This window comes from Heteronotia binoei, chromosome 2, assembly GCF_032191835.1.
Source record: "Heteronotia binoei isolate CCM8104 ecotype False Entrance Well chromosome 2, APGP_CSIRO_Hbin_v1, whole genome shotgun sequence".
Lineage (NCBI taxonomy): Eukaryota > Metazoa > Chordata > Lepidosauria > Squamata > Gekkonidae > Heteronotia > Heteronotia binoei.
The window spans coordinates 19,595,699-19,609,418 of record NC_083224.1 but is presented as its reverse complement, the minus strand read 5'-3'; the positions used below and the strand labels follow the sequence as shown (position 1 = coordinate 19,609,418).

At 44.0% G+C, this 13,720-nt stretch overlaps 1 protein-coding gene across 1 annotated transcript in view; it reads right to left on the bottom strand.

The window, feature by feature from the left end:
* Positions 1-1,913: 1,913 nt before the first annotated feature.
* NTSR1 (neurotensin receptor 1) overlaps positions 1,914-13,720 on the bottom strand; it is a 205,018-nt gene continuing 193,211 nt past the window's right edge. Inside the window, exon 4 of the mRNA XM_060230639.1 lies at positions 1,914-2,580. Coding sequence (XP_060086622.1) covers positions 2,220-2,580 — 361 coding nt within the window. The 3' untranslated portion in view covers positions 1,914-2,219. The remainder of the gene's footprint in view (positions 2,581-13,720) is intronic.

The window sequence follows — 13,720 nt, the reverse complement described above, 5'->3', positions numbered from 1 at the left end:
TTTGAGGTAGAGGCACCAAATTTTCATTATAGTATCTAGTGACTCTCCCCAAACTATCTCCCATGTTTCAAAACGATTGGACCAGGGGGTCCCATTCTATGAGCCCCAAAAGAAGGTGCCCCTATCCTTCATTATTTCCTATGGAAGGAAGACATTTTAAAAGGTGTGCGGTTCCTTTAAATGTGATGGCCAGAACTCCCTTGGAGTTCAATTATGCTTGTCACACCCTTGTTCCTGGCTCCGCCCTGATGTCTCCTGGTTCCACCCTTAAAGTCTCCTGGCTCCACCCCCAAAGTCCCCAGATATTCTTGAATTGGACTTGGCAACCCTAGCTTCTGTCCTCCTTGAAAGGCCCCCTTCCCATACTCTTTTCTTCAGCCATGCATTTCTGAAAACACTCTAGATCAGGAATCCCCAAACTTTCTGAGCCTTTGGGTCCCTTTGGAGAACACAATGGGGTTGGCGGAGCTACAAGATGGCTGCTGCAGAGGGAGGCCTCAGCTCACCTTCAGTCACATGGTGAAATTACTTGTGCTGTGGTGGCAGCTGCTGCCAAAGCAACACTTATAAAATCTGCACAGCCAATCAAATCTCCAGTGGTTGATCAGATGCCTTCCTCCACCTGGCCCTGCCCACTTTCTAAAAACACTTGGGGTGCACCAGCAAAGGTGTTGGTGGGCACCATGTCATCATGCTGGAGTCTCCTGCTTAGATCTGCTTTGTCACCTCCACTAATGTAATCCACACGTACATCCAGGCCTTCTACTAGCCTGTATCTTTACTAGTCCATGAAACAGAGTTTGAGAAACCTTTCTCCTCCAATTTAAGAGGCTCTTCCTCCAAACAGAAGGAATGTTTAAGTTGGAGGAACCCTAATTAGACTGCATGAGCTTAGCACTGTCCATTGGCAGACCGCTGGTCTATCAAAGCAAAAGACTTCCTCTCTGAGGTCTCTTATCATGGCCTTTAGTATCCCCCTGTAATCTGATCCCTTTAACTGGAGATGCCAGGGATTGAACTGGGATCTTCTGAATGAGAAACAGAGACTCTTCCACTGAGCCACAGCCACAATCCTGCTTGGTTATGGGCTACTGTCCCCATATGCAATTGCCTATACCATTGTCCAATGTCTTGCCCGTCTCTCTTGTTCTTCCACTCTCAAGTTCTCTAAGCGGAGCCTTCCCCACCCGTACATTCAGCCCAACTTCAGAACATGCTGTTGGCACCCCACACAAAAGCTGCACAACTGCAAGCCGCAGTGCTAGAAGCTAACCATGCACCCAAGCCCAAGTCTATTTCAACAGTATGCAAAAGATGCAGGCGTTCTCTGCCCTTGCGTGGGCTTAGCGGGCACCCCCTCTTTACCGATAGCATTGCTATTCTGTGTAAAGATACTTAAATCTTGTAGCACTGACTGGAGGCGTTTATCAAGGCCCCTCTATTCCAGGCACATCAAAACCAAAGGAGATGGTTTCCTGGGTCAAAAAGCACATATGGAAAATGTCGCTCTTCAAAGCTAAACCCAAGATGGCACCATGGGCCAACCAAGGCATTCTCCCTAACGCAGCGGTGGGAACCCAGACTGGCTTTCCAAAATGATCTGTAGTCAACTGAGTTCAGATCAAATTCCTTAAATACAATGATGGGAGAGGGGAGAGGAGGAAGAGATTAGGCCCCAAAGCCTGTCTAGAGTTTGAGAGACTCCTCCAACCACTCCCAGACAAACATAGGCCCAAAATGGTGTTTCTCCACAGTCTCATTCCCTGAGTATCGCATGCCCTTCTTAATTGAACAGTTTACATTCTTCTTTCTACAAAGACCAAACAGATATGTTTCTCTCTCCCTCAGAACAACAGTTCCTTCTTACAAAAACACACACACACACAACCCTTTGACAATTACCCAGCCTCCATGCCATTTTACAGTCTCAGAGTCACCAGAAGAGGTGGTCTCCATCTTTTCAATGTTCCCGTAGGCTCTCCAAATGGAGACATTGACAAATAAATAGGCATTCAAGCTTGACCAGCGTTGACTCGATAACCGCTATGGCTTCCTCGATGAGGTCACAGATGACTTTTACGCCAGATCAAAGTTACAAAACATGGAGACGTTACTCACGAGAGGCAGAAGCCGATGCATTAAAAGAACCCCAAATTTAACTGGTAGAACGAATGTCGACTCGTTCCAAGGTATGACAAACCAGCAAATACACATTCATGCTATAGTGAACTTGGAGGCCATGTCGAAAAGCGGTACAGCCCTCTTAGCAAGGTCCAATTCAGTCTTGAATTGAGACGCTCACTCTTCCCTTCCTTTGGCAATGCCCAGGTCTTAGTATGTCGTTTCCGGGTGACTTGGCTGGAAAAGGTATGGTTGCTGGAGATGCTGTTGGACTTCCTGTTGAACTTGGTCCTCTTCTTTTTCTTTCTCCATGGCAGGCACACGAACATGAGCGTCGAGAGGAAGATTTGGCGGAAGTTGGCGGACACGAGGTTGTACAAGACCGGGTTGATGGCTGAACTGACGTAGAAGAGGATGTTCGTCAGCATATAGAAGTAGTGGTAGAAGTCAAAAAGGAAGCTGGTGGGAAAGGAAGAGAAAGACACCATCAGTTGAACAGGGAGGACTGTAGAAGCAGAACTAGAAGCAGAAGAAGACTGCAGATTTATACCCCGCCCTTCTCTCTGAATCAAAGTCTCAGAGTGGCTTACAATTGCCTTTATCCTCTTCCCCCACAACAGACACCCTGTGAGGTGGGTGAGGCTGAGAGAGCGCTGACAGAAGCTGCCCTTTCAAGGACACTCTGTGAGAGCTATGCCTGACCCAAGGCCATTCCAACAACTGCAAGTGGAGGAGTGGGGAATCAAACCCGGTTCTCCCAGATAAGAGTCCGCACACTTGACCACTACACCAAACTGGCTAGACTGTAGGTGGGAGCCAGCTGTCAGAACACATGACCCTGATATTACAATTACACTAGCTATTGATTTACTCCCAAGTCCATTTCCAAGTGTTGGTTTTGACCTTTGAAGCCTTAAAAGCCTTTGTACTGGGTACTGATGGACAGTTTTCTCCCATATGTTCCTGCCTGGGAAACAAGATCACAGTGAGAGGCCCTCCTGACTGCCCTATCAATCAATAAGCTTGTTTGGTGGGCACATGAGAGAAGACCTTTTTGGTGGTGGCCCTATAATTATGGAACAACCCCCCCCCCAAGGAAGTGCACCTGCTTCCCCCTTTGGATCTTTAGGAGGCAGCTGAAGATGGTTTTGTTAGGATTGCATTTGATTAAAACACTTTTAATGGGAGATTTTAATGGAACAGTCGAGAACTCACTGATAGATCTGGAGGGGAAAAAAAATGATAGAAAGAAGGGAAATTGCCAAAGTCTTTCTTGAATTAGCTAAACGAGAAAATTAGAAGATATTTGGAGAAAGTTTAACCCTGAAGTGCGGGACTATACTTTTTTCTCTGCAAGACATAAGACTTTTTCCAGAATTGACATGCTGTGGGAACCAGAGACTTAGGCCTCATAACAAGGAAGATAGAGATTCTACCTAAAATTGGAGCGGATCATAACCCAATAATGTGGATTACAAAATTGTCCAAAAGACTGAGAAGATGGAGACTGAATGAAGATTTGCTACTGAGTAAAGAAACAGTGACTTTTCTAGGAAAAGAGACTAAGGAATTTTTTCAAGTGAATGACAAAGAAGATATTGATTTCCAGATGGTCTGGATGCCTACAAAGCAGTAATGAGAGGGTTGTTGAGGGATGCCTACAAAGCAGTAATGAGAGGGTTGTTGATTACTTTGAATAATAAAGATAAAAGGAAAAAAAAACAATTATTGGACATTCAAAATGAAATAAAGAAAAAAGAAGGGGAGCTGAGGAAAAGACCAGGGAAAAAGAAAATTCTAAGGGAAATTTCAATATTACAAACTCAATTAAGACATTTGTTGAACAAAGAAGTGGAATGGAATTTGAAAAGGCTTCAGCAGAAATCGTTTGAAGGAGCAAACAAGACGGGGAAATATTTGGCGTGGCAACTGAAGAAAAAGAGAGAAAATAAAATAATCAGTAGAATTGTGGCAGATGAAAGAGAAGTAGTTACCCAAGAGGGAATAAAAAGAGAATTTTTTAAGTACTATGCCAAGTTGTTCAAAGGTGCTGAAGTAAAGAGAGAAAAGATAGATGAATATCTACAAAAAATAAAAATTGAGCCTCTAACTGAAAATATGAGAAAAGTTTTGAATGATCCAATTGAAAAAATAGAAATTGAAGCAGCAATCAATGCGATGAAAAACGATAAAGCTCCCGGGCCAGATGGATATACAGCTAAATATTTTAAAATTTTTAAAGATGAATTAACACCAAAATTGCAGAAACTGATGAATGTAATAAGAACCAAAGGGAACGTACCAAACACATGGAAAGAAGCTGTCATTTCTTTGATACCCAAAGAGGATAGAGATGTCACAAATGTGAAAAATTACAGACCAATTTCGCTTTTGAATAATGACTATAAAATATTTACAAGAATTCTGGCGGAACGACTTAAGCAATATTTGATAAACTTTATAAAGGAAGATCAAGCTGGTTTTCTTCCTAAAAGACAAATAAGAGATAATATTAGAACTGTTGTGAATATTGTAGAATATTATGAAAGACACCCAGAAAAAGAAGTAGCATTATTCTTTGCGGATGCAGAGAAAGCATTTGACAATTTAAATTGGAACTTTATGTTTGCAGTGATGGAAAAAATGAAGCTTGGAGAAAGTTTTATAAGAATGATAAAGGCAATTTATTCTGAACAAAGGGCAAGGTTGTGTGTTAATGCAGATCTTACAGATGAAATGAAAATCAGCAAAGGTACTAGACAAGGCTGCCCGCTTTCGCCATTGTTGTTTATAATGACTCTTGAAATTTTATTGAGGCAGATTCAAGAAGAAAAAGACTTAGAAGGGTTACAATTAAAAGGATATACCTATAAATATAGAGCATTTGCTGATGATATAATGTTTATAAATGAAAATCCCATACAAGCTACACCTTTATTATTAACAAGAATACAAGAGTTTGGGGAGTTGGCGGGACTCTATATAAATAAAGAAAAATCAAAAATTTTGTGCAAGAACATGCAGGTAAACAGACAACAAGAACTACAAAGACTAACGGGTTGTGAAGTTACCTCTAAGGTAAAATACCTAGGGGTAGAGATAACAATGAAGAATATTGATTTGTTCAGAAACAACTATGAGAAGCTATGGCGCAGAATAGAAGAAGATATGTTAAAATGGAACAAGCTCAACTTGTCATTGTTGGGCAGAATAGCTGCAATAAAAATGAATATTCTACCAAGGATTATGTATTTGTTTCAAACTATTCCTATTGTGAAAGATGCTAAACAGTTTGATAAATGGCGAAGGAAAATTTCAGAATTTGTGTGGGCTGGGAAGAAACCAAGAATCAAAATGAAAATTTTGACAGATGCAAAAGAGAGAGGTGGATTCCAACTACCAGATTTGAAACTGTACCATGAAGCAGTTTGTTTAGCATGGATGAAAGAATGGACAACGTTGTTAAATAAAAAACTTTTAGTGTTGGAAGGTCATGGAAAAAAATTCGGCTGGCATGCATATTTGTATTATGGAAAAAAGAAGATGGATGGTCTTTTCTCTCACCATTATATAAGAAGCAGTCTATTAAACGTATGGATAAAGTATAATAAATATGGTGACGAGAGGAGACCTTTGTGGATAGTGCCAGCTGAAGTGATAAAGTTAACGGCTAAAACAGCCAAAGAAAAACAGCTATCATACAACCAGTTGCTAAAAATACAAAGTGGGAAAATAGAACTGAAAACTGCAGAAGAGTTGAGTTACAAATATGATTGGTTTCAAATGCAACAAATAAAAAGTCTGGTGGAGAATGATATTAAAGCTGAAGGAATAAGGAAAGAGCAAACAGAAATGGAAAGAGTTCTGCTTGGAGATAATGAGAAATTAATTTCAAAAGTATACAAACTACTTTTACAATGGTCTACAGAAGATGAAGTAGTGAAATCGCAAATGATAAAATGGGCAATCAATGTAAACAAAGAAATAAAGATGGAATCTTGGGAATATCTATGGAAGAACTCTATGAAACTCGCAGCATGTCATAGTATTAAAGAAAACTGTTTTAAGATGATGTATAGATGGTATATGACTCCAAAAAAATTAGCAAAGATGAATAATAAGATGCCAGATAGGTGTTGGAAATGCAAAAAACATGAAGGTTCTTTCTACCATATGTGGTGGACTTGTGAAAAGGCTAAAATGTTTTGGCAGATGATTCAGCAAGAGATTTCTAAAATTTTGGGATATGAATTTAATAAAGAGGCAGAGACCTTTTTGCTGGGATTACAAATGGAAAAATTTCCAAAAGAAGATAGAACTTTAATATGGTACTTGCTCTCAGCTGCTAGGACATTATATGCGCAGCTGTGGAAGCAAGAAAAAATACCAGAAAAATGGGATTGGATTACAAAAGTTATGTCATGGAGTGAAATGGACAAATTAACAAGAAAACTAAGAGACTATGGCTGATTTCGCACTGACCTTTTACTGGCGCGACCACCCTCCTCACGCCGGTGGATCTGCAGGGATTTCGCACCAGAAGCGCCGGCGCAGCCAAAAGAGCCGGCAACTTCCGTCCCGAAGCCAGCTCAAACGGAAACCGCCAAGAAGCAGGAAAACGTTTGAGCTGGCTTCGCGACGGAAGTAGCCGGCTCTTTTGGCTGCGCTGGCGCTTCTGGTGCGAAATCCCTGCAGATCCGCCGGCGTGAGGAGGGTGGTTGCGCCAGTAAAAGGTCAGTGCGAAAACGCCCTCTGATTTGGAACTTTTCAAGTTGGACTGGAAAAAATTCAGAAGATACGTAGAGAAAGAGTGGAAAATAAAAGGACATTGGGCAATCTTTGATGAGGATTAAGACGTTTAAAATAAGAATAAGAATATAACCAATGGGGGGGGTCTTTTTGTCTTTTCTTAATAGCTAAGGGTACCTTTAATACCTGTTTATTTTTTTAAAAATAACACTAGCGGGGGTCAAGTAACGGAGGGAGGGGAGGGGAAAGTAAGATATGGGGTAGAAAATTTTTTCTTTTATCTTAAGTTCTTTATAAATTGTAGATATAGTTCTGCTACCATATGTTACTAATAAAATTGTTTACCAACATAAAAAAACAGTCCAAAACTGTGATTTTAAATTTTGGGTTTATATATTTTATGGATATTGTGAACCACCTTGAGTTCCATAAGGAAGAGAGGCATCTAGTAAAGGTTTTTAAAAAACAAATAATTAAATGTATCCTGACTGTTAACAGAATAGTTTATTGAACGAAGCAGGCTTGAGAATTTCTGAAGGTATTTAGACAGATAGAAATCAATGTTCCCTCTAAGCTGAGTTAGCGTGAGCTAGCTCACAAGTTTTTAGCATCCGGCTCAAACATCTTTGCCTTAGCTCAGGAAGGACGGCCCCAGAGCACACTAATTTATGCAGCAGCTCACCACTTTAATGCCAGTAGGTCACAACTTTAATGCCAGTAGCTCACAAAGTAGAATTTATGCTCACAAGACTCTGCAGCTTAGAGGGAACACTGATAGAAACATACAGTGTGAAGGGACACCAAGGATTATCTAGTCCAGCCTCCTGCACAATGCAGAAAATTCACAGCTACCCCCAACCCCCGGTGATCCCTGCTCTATGCTCAGAGGAAGTAATTGTTTCCAGTTGTGTCTGCATGGCTGTTTCTGTTCCCCTTGCAGAAGAGAACTGTGACTAAATGCCTTCATACTAAAAGCTTTCATTGCTGAGCAGTCGGGTTAGAACGGATAAAAGGAAGTCCTTCTTCACCCAAAGGGTGATTAACATGTGGAATTCACTGCCACAGGACGTGGTGGCAGCTACAACCATAGCCAGCTTCAAGATGGGTTTGGATAAAAACATGGAGCAGAGGTCCATCAGTGGCTATTAGCCACAGCATATTATTGGAACTGTCTGGGGCAGTGATGCTCTGGATTCTTGGCGCTTGGGTGGGAGGCGGGGCAAAGTGGAAAGGCTTCTAGCCCCACTTGTGAACCTCCTTTCTTTTTTGGCCACTGTGTGACACAGAGTGTTGGACTGGATGGGCCATTGGCCTGATCCAACATGGCTTCTCTTATGTTCTTATGTGACACAGTATTGGACTGGAGGGGCCATTGGCCTGATCCAACAGTGCTTCTCTTATGTTCTTATGTGACACACAGTGTTGGACTGGAGGGGCCATTGGCCTGATCCAACAGGGCTTCTCTTATGTTCTTATGTGACACAGAGTGTTGGACTGGATGGGCCATTGGCCTGATCCAACAGGGCTTCTCTTATGTGACACAGAGTGTTGGACTGGATGGGCCATTGGCCTGATCCAACAGGGCTTCTCTTATGTTCTTATGTGACACAGAGTATTGGACTGGAGGGGCCATTGGCCTGATCCAACAGGGCTTCTCTTATGTTCTTATGTGACACAGAGTGTTGGACTGGATGGGCCATTGGCCTGATCCAACATGGCTTCTCTTAAGTTCTTATGTGACACAGAGTGTTGGACTGGATGGGCCATTGGCCTGATCCAACAGGGCTTCTCTTATGTTCTTATGTGACACAGAGTGTTGGGCTGGATGGGCCATTGGTCTGATCCAACATGGCTTCTTCACCCAAAGGGTGATTAACATGTGGAATTCACTGCCACAGAAGGAGGTGGCGGCCACAAGCATAGCCACCTTCAAGAGGGGTTTAGATAAAAATATGGAGCAGAGGTCCATCAGTGGCTATTAGCCACAGTGTGTGTGTGTGTGTGTGTGTGTGTGTGTGTGTGTATATATATATATATATAAATTTTTTGCCACTGTGTGACACAGAGTGTTGGACTGGATGGGCCATTGGCTTGATCCAACATGGCTTCTCTTATGTTCTTATACCAAGAACTAAACTAAGAACAAACAGGTCACAGTTTTGAGACAGGTATTTCAGCAGGAAAGTCTGTTCGAATCTCAGTCATTTTACCATATGCCTTCAGAGAGAGCAGATTACATGGTTTTAATACAGTCATGTGAGGTTCAAGCAATGTTCCCTCTAAGCTGCAGAGTCTTGTGATTAAAAATTCTACTTTGTGAGCTACTGGTATTAAGGTTGTGAGCTGCTGCATAAAGTATTGTGCTCTGGAGCCATTTTTCCTGAGCTAAGACAAAAAGGTTTGAACTGGAGGTTAAAAATCTGTAAACCAGCTCATGCTAACTCAGTTTAGAGGGAGCACTGGGTTCAAGTAACTGAGACCGATTTCCCACTAGGCATTAGGGTTGCCATGTCCAATCCAAGAAATATCTGGGGACTTTGGGGGTGGAGTCAGGAGACATTGGGGTGGAGTCAGGAGCAAGAGTGTGACAAGCATACTCCAAATGGAGTTCTGGCCATCACATTTAAAGGGACCGCACACTTTTTAAATGCCTTCCTTCCCTAGGAAATAATGAAGGATAGGGGCAACTTCTTTTGAGGTTCATAGAACTGGACCCCTGGTCCAATTATTTTGAAACTTTGGGGGTATTTTGGGGAGAGGCACTGGATGCTATGCTGCAGTTTTGGTGTCTCTATCTCAAAAATCAACCCCCCCCCCCCAGAGCCCCAGATACCCGTGGATCAATTCTCCATTATTTTCTATGGGAATAAGTCTCTACAGGGAATAATAGAGTTCCCAGCAGACATTTCCTTCCCCTCTCCCCGCTTTCTGATGACCCTGAAGTGAGGGAAGGGCCTCCAAACTGGGGGATCCCTTGCCCCCACCTGGGGATTGGCAACCCTACTAGGCTTGTTCCGGCATCCCTTATGTAGGCCACAACTTTAGAAGCCCTTCCACAGTTGCCCTCCAAGCACCAAGAATACAGAGCATCACTACCCCAGACAGAGAGTTCCATCTAAGGAAAGGAAAGGTCCGCTGTGCAAGCACCAGTCATTTCCGACTCTGGGGTGACGCTGCTTTCACGTTTTCACAGCAGACTTTTTACGGGGTGGTTTGCCATTGCCTTCCCCAGTCATCTACACTTCCCCCCCAGCAAGCTGGGTCCTCATTTTACTGACTTTGGAAGGATGGGTGGTTGAGTCAACTTCAAGCTGGCTACCTGAAAACCCAGATTCTGCCGGGGATTGAACCCAGGTCAAGAGCAGAGATGGACCTTTGCTCCATTTGTTTGTCCAGTCCCCTCTTGAAGCTATCTATGCTTGTAGCCACCAATACTTCCTGCAGTAGTGACTTTAGGGTTGCCAATCCCCAGGTGGGGGCAGGGGATCCCCCGGTTTGGAGGCCCTCCCCCTGCTTCAGGGTTGTCAGAAAGCGGGGGGAGAGGAGGGAAATGTCTGTTGGGAATTCTGTTATTCCCTATGGAGATTTATTCCCATAGAAAATCATGGAGAATTGATCCACGGGTATCTGGGGCTCTGAGGGGGCTGTTTTTTGGGGTAGAGGTACCAAATTTTCAGTATAGCATCTAGTGCCTTCCCCCAAAATACCCACCAAGTTTCAAAAAGATTGGACCAGGGGGTCCAATTCTATGAGCCCCAAAAGAAGGTGCCCCTATCCTTCATTATTTCCAATGAAAGGAAGGAATTGAAAAGGTGTGCCGTCCCTTTAAATGTGATGGCCAGAACTCCCTTTGGAGTTCAATTATGCTTGTCACAGCCTTGATCTTGGCTCCACCCCTAATGTCTCCTGGCTCCACCCCCAAAGTCTCCTGGCTCCACCCCCAAAGTACCCAGATATTTCTTGAATTGGACTTGGCAACCCTAAGTGACTTCCATGTGTTAATTACTCATTGTGTGAAGAAGTACTCCCTTTATTCTGTTCTAAGCCTATTACTCATTAAATTCATTGAGTGCCCACGAGTTCTTGCATTGTGAGAAAGGGAGAAAAGGATTCTTTCTCTACCTTCTGTACTCCATGCATATTTTTTAAACCTCTCTCATGTTTCTCCAAGCTAAACGACCCTAACCTCTTTAATCTTTCTTCATAAGGCATGTGCTCCATTGCCTTAAGCAGTTTAGTTGCCCTTTTCTGCCCCTCTTTTCCGATGCCATAATATCCTTTTTGAGGTGCAAAGATCAGAACCGCACATGACATTGACGTAGGGTTGCCAAGTCCAATTCAAGAAATATCTGGGGACTTTGGGGGTGGGGCCAGGAGACTTTGGGGGTGGAGCCAGGAGATATTGGGGCGGAGCCAGGAGCAAGGGTGTGACAAGCAGAATTGAACTCCAAGGGAGTTCTGGCCATCACATTTAAAGGGACAGCACACCTTTTAAAATGCCTTCCTTCCATAGAAAATAATGGATAGGGAAACCTTCTTTTGGGGCTCGTAGAATTGGACCACCTGGTCCAATACTTTTGAAACTTGAGGGGTATTTTGGGGAGAGGCACTACATGCTATACTGAAAATTTGGCACCTCTACCTCAAAAAACAGCCCCCCCAGAGCCCCCGATACCCGCGGATCAATTCCCCATCATTCCTTATGGGAATTGTTCATGGAGGTGCATAATGGCTGTGGGGGTGGGGCTTCCCCCGCTGGCCAGCTGGCTGGGGGAGGGGGGAAGCCTGTAAAACCAGAGGATCCCCCGCTGGGACCTGGGGATTGGGAAGCCTACATTAACGGTGCGCTCCGTAACAGAACTACAGCAAACAACACCCATATAATATTCAACAATGTGTGAAATAGCATTTTGATAAGCACAGCTCTGTCATGTGGTCCCAAGCCTGGGCACCAGCTCTCCCTGAATCAGGGATTTTTTTTTGTAGCAGGAACTCCTTTGCATATTAGGCCACACCCCCCCGATGTAGCCAATCCTCTTGGAGCTTACAGTAGGCCCTGTACTAAAAGCCCTGTAAGCCAGAGGTGTCAAACATGCGGCCTAGGGGCCGAATTAGGCTCCCTGGGGGTTTCTATCAGGCTCCCAAGCAACTGGCTGTTGTTATCTGCTTCCTTTTCCCTCTCTCTTACTTCCTTCTGCATCACAGCTTGCTTTGCCAGGCTTGCTCTTTTGCACAGGCGCTACAGAGCAAAACCTCTATTTTCTCCATTGGCTGAGGCTCCTCCCTCGGGGAGGAAGGGGGGGGAATAGCTTGCTTTGCCAGGCTCTCTCAATCGCACAGCAGAGCTACTGAGCCAAGCCTCTCTTCCTTCTGTTGGCTGAGGCTCCTCCCACCCCAGTCCCTTGGGAAAGGAAGGAAAGAACCAGAACTTCCTTTGCCAAGTTCCCTGGATCCCAGAGGCAAAATACAAAGAAAGAATCTTTAAGACCAATGAGTGCTAACATTTTAAGTTTTTTAAAAATATATATATTTGTGTTTGTCTGTGTTCTTTATAAAATTTATATCTCTGCTTCCTAATCTTAAATAGGTACACACATGGCCCAGCCCAACATGGTGCGGCCAAACGAGGTCTCATTTATGTCAGATCCGGCTCTCATAACAAATGAGTTTGACACCCCTGCTGTAAGATCATGGAGGATTGGCTACATCAGAAAGGTGTGGCCTAATATGCAAAGGAGTTCCTGCTAAAAAAAAAAGCCCTGCCCTGAATACTCTTTTAGGAAGCAGCTGATAACAGGATGGAATTTCAGGTGCCTTCTTCTTCCACGAAGTCAGGAGTCAGTGGAAGGCAGCGGTGTTGGGCAGCAGGCACCGCATTTGCGTCAGACATCCTCTCTTTTTCACTTTGTGTTAAATTTTATCTCTTTATTTCTTTAGATTTATAACCTACCCTTCCCTGAATGGGCTCTGAGCAGGTAGCAACAATCAATCAATACAGAAATAAAATCAATCCATGTAATAAAAAGAAGAAGATGGCAGATTTATACCCCACCCTTCTCTCTGAATCAAAGTCTCAGAGCGGTTCACAATCTCCTTTATCTTCTCCCCCAACAACAGACACTCTGTGAGGTGGGCGGGGCTGGAGAGGGCTCTCACAGCAGCTGCCCTTTCAAGGACAGAGAGCGGCCTACAATCTTCTTTCCCTTCCTCCCCCACAACAGACACCCTGTGAGGAGGGTGGGGCTGAGAGGGCTCTCACAGCAGCTGCCCTTTCAAGGACAGAGAGCGGCCTACAATCTCCTTTCCCTTCCTCCCCCACAACAGACACCCTGTGAGGTGGGTGGGGCTGAGAGGGCTCTCTCAGCAGCTGCCCTTTCAAGGACAGAGAGCGGCCTACAATCTCCTTTCCCTTCCTCCCCCACAACAGACATCCTGTGAGGTGGGTGGGGCTGGAGAGGGCTCTCACAGCAGCTGCCCTTTCAAGGACAGAGAGCGGCCTACAATCTCCTTTCCCTTCCTCCCCCACAACAGACACCCTGTGAGGTGGGCGGGGCTGGAGAGGGCTCTCACAGCAGCTGCCCTTTCTTTCAAGGACAACTCCCGCGAGAGCTATGGCTGACCCAAGGCCATTCCAGCAGGTGCAAGTGAAGGAGTGAGGAATCAAACCCGGTTCTCCCAGATAAGAGTCCGCACACTTAACCACTACACCAAACTGGCTTCAGAAACTGTTAAGCATATTTTATTATAAGTTTTTTTTAAAAAAATCTTTAACTGAGTTTGTGTGTGTCCTTTATAAAGTTTATATCTCCACTATCTGGCATTACATTTTATGACACACACATCCCAGCCC